Source organism: Diadema setosum, chromosome 8, assembly GCF_964275005.1.
Source record: "Diadema setosum chromosome 8, eeDiaSeto1, whole genome shotgun sequence".
Classification (NCBI taxonomy): domain Eukaryota; kingdom Metazoa; phylum Echinodermata; class Echinoidea; order Diadematoida; family Diadematidae; genus Diadema; species Diadema setosum.
In genome coordinates, this window is record NC_092692.1 from 6354596 (window position 1) to 6370060 (window position 15465).

The window sequence follows — 15465 nt, forward strand, 5'->3', positions numbered from 1 at the left end:
AACATCAGACGGAGCTAAGACCAGAAAATGTCCCACTATATTTTTGTTTTCATATGATAATCTTAAAAATACTTGACACAGAGCTAAAGATACACCCTTTACCAATCACCAATGTATTTCCACTGTAACCCTTGGTTTTAGCCCCCATATGTGGACAATTAATGTAGAAAAGAAATAGTAGATGATGATAGCCAATTTTACTTTAGTTTCATTATCCTCTGCATCCTTTTTGAAACAGAAAGCTCTAATTAGGCCACGCTGAAATGTGAATGTCTATCTACATCTCGAATTTCAATGCATCCTCCAGTATGATGGAAAAAAGATAAATTCTCCGTCACTTTGGCAGGGTTCGTAACAGCTGCTTCTTGGTCAAGAAGCTATGGTGGTCAAGAATTAGTCAAACTATAAATCCAATGCGTTAGAAATCATTAGCAACTGTAATGACTGGAATGTCATGCTTAGTTTACTTAATGCTCTCGGATGACGCTGTTGTAAAGATGCTCTGACCTCTGATATTATGTCCCCCCCCCCCTTTTTTTTTTCTTTCTTTCTTTCTTTTTTTGTTCAGGTCGTCGGGAAATCAGAGGAGTACAGGGAAAGGGTCAATGAACTTCAAGACACCATCGAAAAGTTGACGGTTAGTTCAGTAAAGCTTAACAAAACCGATTGCAGCAGAAATCATATAGTTTGTGGTCAGACTTCATCGACTTATTATTGAACTTCTCATAGTTTGGGACATTCACCCATTTCTAGAAACTTTATTTTTTTTCTTCACCAGTATGAAAAAAAAAAATGATTTTGCTCCAGCACATTTTTGTGTTTAGATCTTTTTGCTCTCTTCTGTTAGTCTGTGTGAAAGACATGCTTTTCGAAGCCATTCGACTGCTAGAAATCGTCCAGGATAAGCCTTGAAAGTTCAGTGTTTTCATATTCCCCCTGACCTCTTAATTTCATTTGCTCTGTACGCAGACACACGCAGTTCCACCTGATGTATATTTCCCCCGTCTCCACTTGAATATGTCTCCTGTTTAAACCTCAAATCCCATCTTTCAGAGAGAGTACACGAAGAAGACTGGTCAACATGCGGAGAAGCAACTGCAGAATTTCGACACTCTCATGAAACCACTGGAGCCCGAGCAGGAAGGGGACGAGTTGACGGTGGTGGTAGAGCCGCAGAAGATAGGGGAGCGCAAGCTGGAGAGGAAGACGTCAGTGCTAAGAGATAATAAGAAAGAAAGTGAGTTTTCCTCTCTCTATTTCCACTACATGATGAAAGACGGGTTTGTAAGCGAATAACGGGATGAGAGCAAATTCAAACAAGATTTAACCTACTCATTGCGTAGTCCTTTCCTTATAAATGTAGTTGATTTTGAATCTTGTCTTGTGATTTCGACTCTGTGTATCATACGACAACCCTGAAAGCATAGATCGTCAATAATAAACCTTCCATTCCAGCTGTACATGCAATGAATAATGGCAAGTTATAACTTTTATGGTAAACAAGACCATTTTGTCTCTTTCAGTCTTCATGAAGCGTAGTTTCTGGTTATTCAGTACAGTGTGTAATATCACATAAGTCGGGATAGAGATTTGGTGACGATATGGAATAACGTCCACCACTGAGGGCATAAGGCCCTTTACGTTTAACAATAAGAACTGAACGGGTTCGACAACCTTGAATGAATGCAAGGTGATGTTGAAGACAAAACAACATGATTGGCCAACTTATTTAGCATTCACATGAATGATTTTACTTCATCATTTTATCTTCTTCTTTCTTCGTTTTTGCACTAACTTCTCCTTTTTTCTCTTCTTGTTATCTTGTTTTCTCTTCCTTCCCCTCCTCCTCCTCCTCTTCTTCTTCTTCTTCTTCTTATCGTTCTCCTCGTATTAAATAGTTGTTATTTCCAAGCCCAAGCAGCCAGTGACCCCGTCGCCACCCACGCCTCCTCCGGCTCCCGTCACCACCCCGGGCGTGCCTCTCCCTCCACCGTTCCTCGGGACGAGTAAGAATTCTTACACAAGGCTCATAAATATTTACAAGGCTTTAGATTTCCCTTCAAACGTCAGAGAGCTTTAGACCTTGTTGCCAAAATGATAGTATTGATGATACTTCCAATATCTTTTAATCTCCGGAGAAAATATCACTAATATTTTGTTATCCATAATGGAAGAATTAATAGCAAATCCTTGTATGAATAAATTGGGCCATGTATTGCATAAACCTTCTGGTTAGTGTAAGAAAGTTATATCGGTCTTATATTCACGGTTAACTATGAGTGGAATAAACTTGAATTGTATATAGCTTTTAAGAAAGAGGAAAATCCATAAGATTTGTTTTTTCTGTGCCTCTTTTTAATCACATTCATTCGTCATTGTATCTGGCTATTTGCAGACACAATCACGCAGTACAAAATTTTTAAAAAGCACTCTAAATGTAATGAGATTTATATTTTGTAAATTTCCAGATTATATTTTTGACATTTGGAACACAGGTATCTTGTAGTACCCGGTGGTGATATCTTTAATCGATTTTAGCTCAAGGTCAAAACTGTCCGTAGATTACAATACAAGTTTGATCCATTTATGTGCTTTTGATGGCCGATTAAACTTGGAGCAAATAATTTTACAGCCTTATTGTGTCTTTTTCTAGACACTCTGTAAGCTGTAAACGTTTGAAATGTGTAATATTATGCCCTTCTCTCTCTCTTTTTTTTTTCTCTCTCTCTCTCTCTCTCTCTTCTCTCTCTCCCTCTCCCTCTCTCCCTCGCCCCTTCCTCTCTCTATCATTCTTTATTTTTCTCTCTTTCGAACTATGTTTCTTTGTATTTATCTCCCTTTGTTTCTATCGCTATATATCTGTCTATCTCGTGTTATCTATCTTTCTACGATCTCGTCGAACCATCTATCTACGTCTCTTTCTGTCCGTCTATCCGACTGGCTGTCCCTACGACCTATCTTCTCAATTTCTATCTATCTTTTGGCCTGTGTGTGTGTGTCTGTCTGTGTGTCTGTCTGTCTGTCTACCCACCTCCTAACTATTGATAACAGATAAGAAAAAGACCAATCGCTTGCAGCCGAAACATGCCTTGCCACTATTGAACTGGAACACCATCAACAATCCTGGCAACACGGTCTTTAAGGTCAGTTTGCTCAATATTGTTACTAGCAGTGCCACACACTACCCCAGAATCATCATCATCGATCGTGATCATCATCATCATCAACAACAACAACAACATCATCATCGTCGTCGTCATTCATCATCGCCATCATCATTGTCATCACCCGTTGGAGATATTTTTAGACAATTTTAGCTCACTGAAGTCCAAATCATCATCATCCTCATTATCATCACCGCCATCATCATCACCATCATAATTGCCATCATCATCATTATCACCATGGTCATAATTATCATTATTATCATCATCATCATCATTATCATCATCATCATCATCATTATCATCATCACCATGATAGCCTTCATTGTGATCATCATCATCAGCATCATCTCCCTCACCATCACAATTCATCATCACTATCATCAATCACGCGATCAGTGATAATTGCCGTCGTCATCATCGTCATCGTTACCAATGATGTTATTATGAATGATTATGAAATACTGTAAGATGAAATATCTGATTATTCGGAAAGAATGCAGACTCTATTGGACACCGTATGTTGTTAGTATTTCAGACCTGAAGCGAGTGGATATCTGCGTTTTATCCATACATAATGTAGGTAGGAATTGCAACCTGTCACTCACAAACAATGGAAACTTGCCTTATGAAAATAATACATCATGCAACAATATATAAGGCAGCTCAAGATTATACCATACAAGTCAGCTATGGGATTTACCACACTACATCTCACTATTGTGTATAGGCCCTACTATCATAAGCATAATTGTATGCTATAATGCACCATGATTATGACAGGCACAATGACAATGATGTAATTTTTTCCCTCTGAATATATTGAATAAACTGGCTTTGCGTTTCGGGGGCAGATTCTCGACGACGAAACCGTATACGACGAGATGGACTTCACCGACTTCGAGGAGAATTTCAAGCTGAAAGAATCTGCCGGCACCACGGCGACAATCGAGAAACTCAAACGCATCCAAGAGATGCACGCTAAGAAGGTTCGCGTGGTGAACGCAACGAGGGCCAGGAATCTGAGTAAGGAGTATAGTCTATAATTTGGTTTAAATCATTCACACTTTTCTCTTCTTTTTTTTCTCCCTATTTTTGTAATAAATCAGGATCGTTGTGACATGTCATTCCAAGTCAGTATTTTGTCAATAATATAAGCACACACTGAGTAGTTGATCGGAAACCCTCGACGCAAGGGAGAATCAAAATCCGAAATCTGTGACGAAACTGAGAGACACCTGTGTGTAGTTCCCCGTGGCATGGTCCCGATGGTATCAATATCGATTTCCAAGATTCCTGTAATACGAACTTTTTATCTATATTAATTTTGTGTGTCTATTTCCCCTATCTATATATATAATGTGTATATATATATATATATAATTATGTACATCTATCTCTCAGTCGGTTTCCACAACTAATCCCACTCTTTCTCTCCCTCTCTCTCTCTCTCTCTTTCTCTCTCTCTTTCAAACATATTATACGTACATACACTCTCTAGATTCCTTGTACATGTATTGGAAATCAATCCATAAATTTGTCGTGAGGGACCAATCTAAAATAAGATTTAGAAAGATTGACTTCTAAATCTATTAGATTTAAATTTCCAATCTAATTTTGGATTGGTCCCTCATCTCAATCTAAAGAATTTACGTGCACCGTGACATCTACTATAAACGTCGAGTCACTTCTAACATAATATATGAAATATCCTCTTTCTCCAGTCATTACTCAGAGGAAGATAAATCTCCCACCAAAAGATATCCGGAAATACGTGGACAAATGCGATACTAGTGGCGTGGCCGGGGAGTATGCCGAACTTCTACTCAACTTCTTGCCCACAAAGGAAGAGGTACATGGTGATGGGGGTGGTGATGCACGCAGTTTATACCACTCATAGCATGACCTGCCACATAAGCGCTATACTTTTTCTCACTCCCCTTCCATTCACTCCCAAGTCCTCTCCCTCCCCTATTTCTCTTTATGTTTATATTATACACTTGAACTATATTTCGATATCAGAAAGGTAGAAGGAAAGTGAGAAAATGGTGGAAACTAATGTGCAGTTCAAGCTGAAGAGGAATCCAAGTAAAAACACACACTACCTCTCCTCCACTGTATTATTTTATCGTCCTTTCAAAGTCACAGCCTGCCAACGGTACACTATGTGACACCGCTTCCGAATCGCCCAATTCCCAACCTTGTCATTACTTAACTCTACAACATAACAGTTTACGTTTCTATTTTAGTATTTTTTTTTTTGGTAGCCTGTATTACAAAAGCTCTATTGATTGACATCCCATGGTGAACAATTCAGACCAGTGGAATCAAACATTCTGTATGTCTGTCTTCTTTTCCTATAGTTTAAAGATTGAAGATTCATGTAGACATAACTTCATTATGGCAAGTCCTAATCACTATAATTGGAAGACGTAACGGCCAAAATAGATCATCTGACGGAGCAGATTAATGATATCAGTGGGATAATGTATAGCTGCTCCTTCAACATTTTACTTCAAATAACTGAAAATATTGTCAATATCTTTTATGTCTGTATTTCTTTTTAACTGCTACAGCTGAAATCTCTCTCTGAGAAATCTGATCTGTACGAGAACATGGGCGAGGCAGAACAATTCATGTTCCAGGTGATAATTCTTACTCTTTCTGTAACATCTATATCCTCAACTTGTTTCCATTCGAAGATTAAGATGCTAATTGAAAATTTCGCTCATCCGATTTTGATTTGTCCCACAATGTCATGATTGTATACACATGGATATAATTATTGTACTCCCTTTATGGGAGCCTTGATGGCTGCATGAGACAGGTTGGGGTTATTTTCATCTCAATTCATTTTTAAGCGCAGCATTCGCTTTCTAAGACACGTGTTCCTTTGCAAATTCAAGAACTTCTGTAATAAAACATTGTGTAAATTAAAACAATTTGATAAAACTGCAATGTAATCTATTTACAAAAGCATAGTAACCACGCGAATTATGATTGTGATACACAGTCAATCCTTGAAAGAAAAAGAAAACCTAATAATTCGCAAGTCGCGAGAACATGTGACTTTGTTAAATTGCAGATTTAAATGTCTAGATGAATAACACGTATTTTAAATGCACGAGATGGCTAACATGTATTTTAAATGTACAAATGACACAAACAAGTATTTTAAACAATGTGCCATGCACAACAGTCCATGCATGAAGTAATTATAACTTTTGTCTATCTGTCCATTATTTTGGTACTCTCAGATGGCAAGGGTGGAGCGTTATGAGTCGAAGCTGAGGTTGATGACCTTTATGGGACTCTACGATGATTTGGTGGCAACGTTGAAACCGGTATAAGTGCCTTTCCTTCCACTGAAATGTCCATAATATTTGCACTATATACTCCTATATACTCTTTTTTTCTTTTTGTCGTGTTGTTTTGTGTGTGTGTGTGGGGGGGGGGGGAACCAAAATTATATAGTATTAGTACAGTATATAAATTGGAGGCATTTTTAGCTGCATCAACATCCGTTAAAAAAGAAATACTTTAATATGGACTTCATTTGTGTTCATGCGCCTCTTCATTTTTCAAGCCCCAATATCATTGTCTCGTTTTGCACTGTGTCAAATCGATTAGAAGTCATAGCAGTTTATACTATCAAAATCTTGTGTCATGAAGACTTCCTTTTGTGACACAAAATAGTGCTATAAAACCGAACATATGAATATGATTATAAGTATGAATATGCATGTTTTCAAACCTTTTTCTGCCATCGAGACCTGCCAATGCGCATATCCCATATACATCACCAACAATTCACGTCACCAACAATTCACTAAAATTCAATATCTTTTTTTTTTCTTTCTTTCTTTTTCCATGCCTGGTAAATTTTTCAGATAGGTTTGAAAAGTTTCATCTTCGATTAACATCAATGCGAAATGACAGTTCTAACGTCAGAAAATGTGCCCTCTCTGCACAGGAAATCCAAACCATTGTGACAACATGTGACTCGATCTCAACGAGTGGCAAACTCAAGAAACTCCTCGAGGTAAGTCCAGTGTGCGTTGCTACACTGAAGCGTTATACCTCATACAGAGTTGGCATTGTAGTCCGATTGTGATATAGTTAAGTTCATGTTCATCATTAACCACAATGCAGTGTATATGCAAATGACCATAAGTAACTATTCATGATCTACGCGGATTGTGCCATATGTCAATGAGTACGGAGGAAAATGAGGTATACCTGAACCTAGTATGCATTTTCTGACAGCACTTTCTGTCTACAAATGCAACTAATTGTTGTTTAAAAGTTCTCATCATTGTGTTGATAGATGATACTTATCGAATCCCCCAAATCTACTTAATGTTAACAGAAAAAAAAATCGTGTGGATAGATGCATCATAGTACATTATTTTAGATGATGTGGCATTATAACTTTGTGATACCATTCTTGCGCTGAATAATTCTTGTACCATATTTGTTCATGGATAGGTGAGAAAAAGTGATGCTCTTCTTGTGCAATTTAAATTTGAGTACAAATTTTACAATATACACGTGTCTCAGCCAGATAGCATCACCTTAATCAATATCATTATGTATATTCTTTCCGCAGATCATCCTTGCATTCGGGAACTTCATGAACAGCTCAAAGCGAACCCCCGCCATCGGCTTCAAGCTGGAATCTCTTCAGAGAGTAAGAAACCATCTTGTTTGGGCATATAAACAGCAATAATGCCTTAGATACAAACTTATTGTATAGGCCTAGAAGTTATTGATAATATCCTCATAATATTGCTACTGATAGATCTGTACCAAGGTGATTAAATGTTATTAAACCGCATGCTGTGTGATATCACAGTGGTTAATATGAAACGAACAACCATGTAGCTTCGCTGTTGATGTTGCTGTTGTTTATTTCGCATTTGGTTTGGGCTTCTTTTGTGTATAGATGTGGAGGTGCTCTTGATATGGTTGGTTTTGTGTACTACATGTTAACGATTGTATAGTAAAGATATACACACGTGGTTCTGTACACAAACACAGAGAAACAAGGCCAGTTTCCTCAAATCATGTCAAATTTTCTCATTTTTTATCACTTGATAGCTGACCTTCGTGAAGTCGACTGACCGGAGTCATAACTTCCTCCATTACCTGGTCGAGGCGGTCAACCGATGCTACCCTGAGATCAAGGACTGGCACCAAGATCTTGTCTTCAACGACCTTAAGACAGGTGACAAACAAACAAACGAACAAATAAACAAGCAAACAAACAAACGATCGAACAGGCAATTGACACAATAAAGAATATCAAGAAATGGACTAAGTGCATATGGAACAGGCCGGATGGTTTGATCATCGCTTGTAAAACCAGCCAGTTTAACTTCGCTTGCACTGAAACATATAAGTGTATCACACCTTTTCTTTTACCCTCTTCAATATTGTTTGTTTGCTTGGATTTTTTTTTTTTTTTTGGGGGGGGGGTTTATGTGAAGTTACTTACTTGCAAATGAACAATCAAGACTTCGTGTGGAGCATGACGACCATTCTCTAAATTGTCCTTTGAGTTGGTTTATCAAATATTTTGTAATTCATCCAATGCAAATGGGGACAGAATAGTCAATTACTTCTTTTACGATTTCCCAGTGACGCTAAGTCCTCAGTAAGAATAGGCAACAGGTTTGCCCTTATTAGAGTGAGCCTTGTTCTATTCACAGCAAAAGCCGTAATAATGTTCTTATTCTTGATATTCAAGCATGTGTAATGTGGTAAATCATATCGATATCAATCGCAATTTCAAGCAGTGACTTATTTATCAATAAACACCTTTATCACTTTCATCAGTGTTTCAGTCCCCATACGTTCAATTTACTTTCTACTATTGTGAGAACTTACTTGTTATAATCCATCATATTTCAGCTTTTGACGTATATTTTACACTGACAACACAGCATGTATAGCTGTTGACAATTTGTTGCTTAATTTTCAATGGGTCATTTCTTAAAAACCATAGATTATATATATTTGTGCATTCTTCCTTGGCTTCATGCACTATGTAATCTTCTTGAAGATGAAAAGGATTTTTTTTTCTTTTCATTTCTGCAACGGCAACAACAGCATCTCTGGAATCTCTGACCATGGACATCCAGGGACTTCGCAAGGGTCTCGAGCTTGCCAAGTTTGAGCGGGAAAGGCAGATGGACAACCCGATTATTGGAATATCCTTTAATAGACAAAATATTGATTTTCAAACCATTGACAAATTTTAGAGGGATCAAAAAAGCACAAGTATATAGCCATTGTACAAAAATATTTAAGATAAAGAAATCTATAATGGTAATGACAGCTTGATACCAAGTGTTGAGAAGAGAGTATCTTAGGGGCTTTCGCCAGGTACTCAAGATGCCACTGCGAAGGTCTAATGAATAAGCTTCTTTATTTTGCCATTGATTTATATGCTTTGTTATCATTTATAACTTAACTATAATACAACAACCGCACAGAGCCAAAGCTTGATCGTGTCATTCAACCATGTCAGCAGCGAATATAATAGCTTCGAAGTAAAATGTGTACATGTATGTGTGTGTATCATAAATAAATGAATAAATAAACACACACACACATTTATATACATAAATATATACAGAAGTCATACATACAGAAATAACACGTAACCATGTGTGTATGTGTGTGTGCGCGCGCACGCGTGTGTGTGTGTTACTTTCTTATATCAAACTGCTATCCAAGAGATGGTTCTAAACATTCGAAAAATGAAATGGTTAACTCGACTTCGACCCTTTAGTGTATGTGACATTAACATTCAAAATGTAAGATTTACTCAGTTTGATTTTTAGCTGAAATCAGTTTAATGGTAAATCCAACAGTGTAGTTGGAGTGATAAATTTGACATTTTCAAAAGGTTGGAGGAGTGCCAATTAACATATGCAATGTCGATTTTCCATTCCATTGTTTAGAGTGAAGGATTTTTTTTTTAATCAATTATGACAAGAAGTGGAGACGATAGTGCACTGTCTTTCAGGAATATTATGATACGACACTTGTGTGTATGAATCTTTGTTGTGATCTCACATTCCTTGACCGCCATGTCCACCAGTTCTACCTACGCGCATCGGATACCATCCACGCCCTCTCGGAGGGCTTCAAGAAGATGGAAGAAATCTACCAGTACACCTGCGCCATGTTTGGGGAAAGCGCCAAGCAGATAGAGCCAGGGAACTTCTTCAAACTCTTCAAGAGCTTCAGGGACCAGTATCTGGTGAGTGATGGAGCGCAATATATTATATCGAGTGGTTTCTAAGTCAGAATGAAACATTTTGTTTATTGTGTTTGTGAAAAGAAGATGCACAGGAGGGAGTCATGGAAAAAAATGCAGATGTGATAGAAGTCTCTTTTCCCAGACATTTTATTGTTGTAAGAGTGTGATGACTGTTAAATCAAAATAATTTCTGATTTGCTGGCCACTGAAAACGTTCTTAAACATGTTAAAGCCTACTGTTTTTAGATCCCCTATGTAAACATATCTGTGAAGTTTGATGTAGCCTAGTACTTAATTACTCAAGCAAGGTGCCGATCAGCCACTTAGTCCTTTATCACTCAATCTTGTGATCTGATGCAGGCGGCGGAGCGAGACAACAAGGCGCATCCCCTCGAGGTGAAACCTACGAGAAAATCTATCTCCAAAAGTGGTTCCTTCCAAGAGAGGAACTGGCATTTCGGCCTCCAAAGTGGAGAGCTCCCGGCTACCGGCATCTCCGGCCGTCTCGGTTTGACCCGACGCTCCACTCGAGAGTCTTTCTCCCCGTCATCTGCCGGGCCCGCATCGCGCAATGAATCCGCCGCGAGCTCGAGGCGAGACTCGCCGACGTCGTCCGACTCAGGCATCACATCAATGGCGTCATCGGCCGACAACGAGTCCGAACGGAGCCTGCCCTACGTCGCCACGGACGAAGAGTCGGTCGGCGATATCGAGAAGTCGGGTGGAGTTGTTATGCGGGCGAAGAAAAACGAGCCCAATGCTTCGAACAGCACCCAACCAACGGCGGACGGTAATTCCAGATTCTGGGGACTGTATGATGGGCTGAAGTGAGCCAAATACCGAGCATAAACTATCAACAAACACATTCCTTTGAAGGGAACGTGTGTTTCTTCCACCATGCGCAACTTAATGATAACGCTTACTTCTCATATATCAACGGGACAAAGATTGAAATTTAAAGACACCGTGTGGACTCTACCGATCGAAACACACTGAAATACTGCTGATGGATATCACTGCAATCTATGAAATTGCCACATGACAAGAATTTTCACCTGAAATGCGGTATGTACGAGGATGCGTATCCATAGGCTAATTGAAAGCTTAAAATTTCAGATTTTGTGTGCACTGAAGTACAAAAACTGCAACGACAGTAGGCGTCGTGATATTAGAATCACCGTGATGAGTTCAGGGCACATGATATTTCTTCGTGTTATATCATTTAAATACATGATATCCTGCATATAGTTCCTTGAAACAGAAGTCATTCAGTAAAGCATTGCGTAGTATAAAACGGGCCAAAATGTTGTATATAATATTATCGTTGTCATTATTGTTCATCGAACAAGCTGTATAAAATAATCAGATAAATGCTATCAAAACGTGGTAAGTAGTTGTTTCAGAATCATGTTACGAATGTCATAAAATTATTATGATGTATTAAGTGTCTCGGAGAGACACAGGTTTTAAAGAGCTGTATAGATTATACAAGCATTTCCTTGTCTAATTTGCGAATTTACACATTGCAGGCCAATGGTTACAAAGAGTTGTAAAGGGTGATAAAGGTTGAAGTACTGTATAAAACTTTTTAGACAATGTGGATGATGAGAAAAGGCATGACGCTCATATCGAGGATACAAAGGATTCGTATATGAGATTCAAAGTGATGTATGTTTGTAAATGTTATATCGTATACATTTCATGTCCTATCCGTATATAGATTTATTGAAACATCGTTAACGTATGTTGAAAATGCTCTTACATCATATCATGAAGTTATTGTTCATAGAGGAAATACAAATCGGAGATATTATCGCAAATTGTCTTCCGCTAACGCAAAAGTAATCGGATAGCACATCTATAGGCGTTGAGCATGCAATATACTAAAGGCAAAAATTACATTTTCCATGAAAAACAGACATTAGTCTGTTCATTTTTTTTTCTTTATGTCACTGGGATAAGATTGCGTTTTTGTAATCAGCAACACTTTACTGATGCAACTGAGTATTTTGCATAACGTATATATCATTCAAACATCACTTGAATAAGCGTGAGTATCTAAAGGTAAACCTCGATACTGAGAGGTTGCACATACGATAATCAGGCCGTGTTCTTGAATGTTTTAATAATAGAAACAATTAATATTCAAATGTTTTTGTTTTTTAGTGGGCGGTAATTTATCCGTATCCTAAAAGGTGAAGAATCCGATACTGAATCCTCTTTAAAAATTCAGGCGTTAATGGAAAGATGTAATTCAATTTGTGGTGTATATTTCGTTGTTGCCGTACAATGTCTTAGAAGGGTCAAGTGATACTGTAAACGTCTTGATGTACATCGTTTTATAATAAGTGTTTCTTGTTTCTCATTTCCATGTGCATTGTAGTAAGCTGAAGCATATTGATATCCTCGCAAATGTTCTTATGATATTGTGGATATAATCTTTGGCCCATCATACTACATTATTCTAAAAACAGATACAAACACTCAAAATACAGACGTTTGAGCCAAGATTGGCTGGAATCTGGGAACACTGACTACAACAAAGAGGTTTTTAAGTCAAGTTCATGTCACACCATTATCACCCAGTATTTTCCTGTTATAATAGTCTAATTTCTTATGAGAGGGGTATATACGTGGATGAAACGCAGAATTTATGATCGGTCTGGGGAGGGGGTAGCCCGGTGAGTGCTCGCCAATCGATTCATTGTTCACCGGCCACGGCTAGCACTTATATTTGTTTGTTTATTTCTAAATTTGTTGGAGGGAAAGGTATTCATCAATATGCCCCTTTATACCTTTGTGTTCGGGCGAGAAGGTAATGAAGTCTACCTGAAGGAAAGACATTCTAAATAGCAACAAATAAGAGATTAGTGGAAATCGAGAAAAATAAGACATTAACAGAATCTAGGAGCCGCATGCAATATACATGTATATATATGACACAAATTTGATATACAGTGCGTGTGCATGAACCGGCAGCATTAAAATGACACGATGTCGAAAACTGACCAGAATTTTGATTCGGTCTCTCGATGCAGGAAATAAGTATGGTTGTTTGTTTTGAAGCAAATATCGATGATGTTGACATATCAGCTGAATAAAGTGATGTCGATACAATATGTTGCAATCTCAGAATTGTGAAATTACTAAATTTTGAGGACCACGCATATGCATCATGTCGAGATATTTTGACACGATTTGGGAATTGGCGTTTATCAAAATAACTCGACTGTTGCTTGTATGTGTGTATGTGTGTGTCCGCCCAAGTGTGATTGGTGGTTTTCTATGTGTTTTTTTTTGGTGTAGATCTTGTTTGGACACAAATTGAACGAGACAGTTTTGGCCTTTACGATTATTCTGGTGGTGTTCAGGTTATCTCGATGCAGATTACCGAGTAGTCGCAGCAAGAAAGTATCACAAGTCTCTTAGCATAATCATATGCAATTCTACTTCACTGATCATGTATAATATACCATCCCACCCCCCCCCCCACCTCTCTCTCTCTCTCTCTCTCTTTCTCGGAAAAAGCATGCACAATTTGGGTGACAATTACCTGAGATTGGCATTCCTACCTACGCCTTTTGAGAGGTTATAACCAAAAATCAAGCTGTATTAGAATCACTAATGTACACTTTTTAAAGGAAAATAGATCGAGTATTTCACAGATCAGGATTATATTATATCATATAGACCATGTATGTGTACATACTATGATATCTAGATGTATCTTTTTCTCTATATCTATGTATCTCTCTCTTTTTGTTCTATAAAGAGAGAGAGAGAGATACCTAGATATGGAGAAAAAGATATACATTGATAGGTACGGTTATAGGTAGGCTCTAGAGAGAGGTATTTTTAGTATACCGACACAAAGCCACCTTTTACTTGACAACCATGGCTATATTATGATGTTTGCACACTGGAATAGTTTGCTTTAAAATCAGACAATGATTACTGTGCTAATTTCATTGCAAACGTAGTTCAGATGAAATGAGTGCAACATCAGTGTTGACGTCCAAGGTACGCTCCCACCACCGCGGCCTGTCTTTTTCATCGTCAAATTAGCTTGCATATCATCTCCATCAGCTTAATGTGTTACTACTTTATGACATTTCAAGTTCAGGTTAAACTTTTATCGACCAAGTAAAATTTAAAAATAAAAATCAAACCTTAGAGCCTATAGAGGTTTAATCAAATGAAACATAAAAGTAGAACGTCAGATTAGATTGGCAAGTTCCTATCCCAGTACATGCCATAATGTACAATGAATGGCACCATTGTCTTTTGACCCATTTTCTACGCCTCTTGGCATTGTGTTTACTGTAGTTTCAGCTTTGATGTATATGTGCACAGAATCACACACGCTTCATTAGGTGATACAGTGTACTTGCGAACAAAATTGAACTCTGAATAGCTTCCGATAGTTTGCAAACATTCGTTGCTGATGCATTCCATGCATCAGTCATTCTGGTAATTTGCTTGTATAAAAATATTCTAAATTCTCGATTGTTCTCATAATGTTTGAAGAAAAACGATAACCAAAAGATCTCATAATGAACTTTGATTCAAATAGTCACTGTACTCTGCCCACAAAGGTAAAACACTTATTAAAAATGCATATATTGACATAACGGAGTACACACTAAGATAAAACAACATTGAGCGGTTTGAGGGAGATTTAATAGATACATGTATGTAATATTCGTTCGCTGAGGAACTAGCTTACCTTTCAGAGCGAGATCCTTATTTGATTTCCTTACTGGGTAGACTATAGGTTCGTTCCAAGGGAGAACAAAATCAATTTGATATACATTGTAAGAAATGGACATACAAGTTTCAAAGTGATCGAGACTTGATAGGTCGAACTGTTATTCTTCTACAACCATGGACCTACAACTGTAGGTCCATGCTGTAAGTTATAGACAGGTGGTATGTGTGTGTATGTGTGTGTTTGACAGGATTAAATACGTAGCAGAGGTATAATATGAATTTACCCACAAGTCTACCTAATCAACCTCAGCATTCCCTCCT

At 37.9% G+C, this 15465-nt stretch overlaps 1 protein-coding gene across 1 annotated transcript in view; it reads left to right on the forward strand.

Annotated features, from left to right (window-relative positions):
* LOC140231772 (formin-like protein 2) overlaps positions 1 to 11586 on the forward strand; it is a 47844-nt gene extending 36258 nt beyond the window's left edge. The window contains exons 11-24 of the mRNA XM_072311925.1: positions 569 to 637; positions 1054 to 1237; positions 1899 to 2006; positions 3052 to 3143; positions 4019 to 4190; positions 4889 to 5016; positions 5741 to 5809; positions 6422 to 6508; positions 7138 to 7206; positions 7774 to 7854; positions 8265 to 8391; positions 9276 to 9376; positions 10270 to 10434; positions 10795 to 11586. Of these exons, the coding sequence (XP_072168026.1) occupies positions 569 to 637; positions 1054 to 1237; positions 1899 to 2006; positions 3052 to 3143; positions 4019 to 4190; positions 4889 to 5016; positions 5741 to 5809; positions 6422 to 6508; positions 7138 to 7206; positions 7774 to 7854; positions 8265 to 8391; positions 9276 to 9376; positions 10270 to 10434; positions 10795 to 11265 (1923 nt within the window). The 3' untranslated portion in view covers positions 11266 to 11586. The remainder of the gene's footprint in view (positions 1 to 568; positions 638 to 1053; positions 1238 to 1898; positions 2007 to 3051; positions 3144 to 4018; positions 4191 to 4888; positions 5017 to 5740; positions 5810 to 6421; positions 6509 to 7137; positions 7207 to 7773; positions 7855 to 8264; positions 8392 to 9275; positions 9377 to 10269; positions 10435 to 10794) is intronic.
* The last annotated feature ends 3879 nt before the right edge of the window (positions 11587 to 15465 follow it).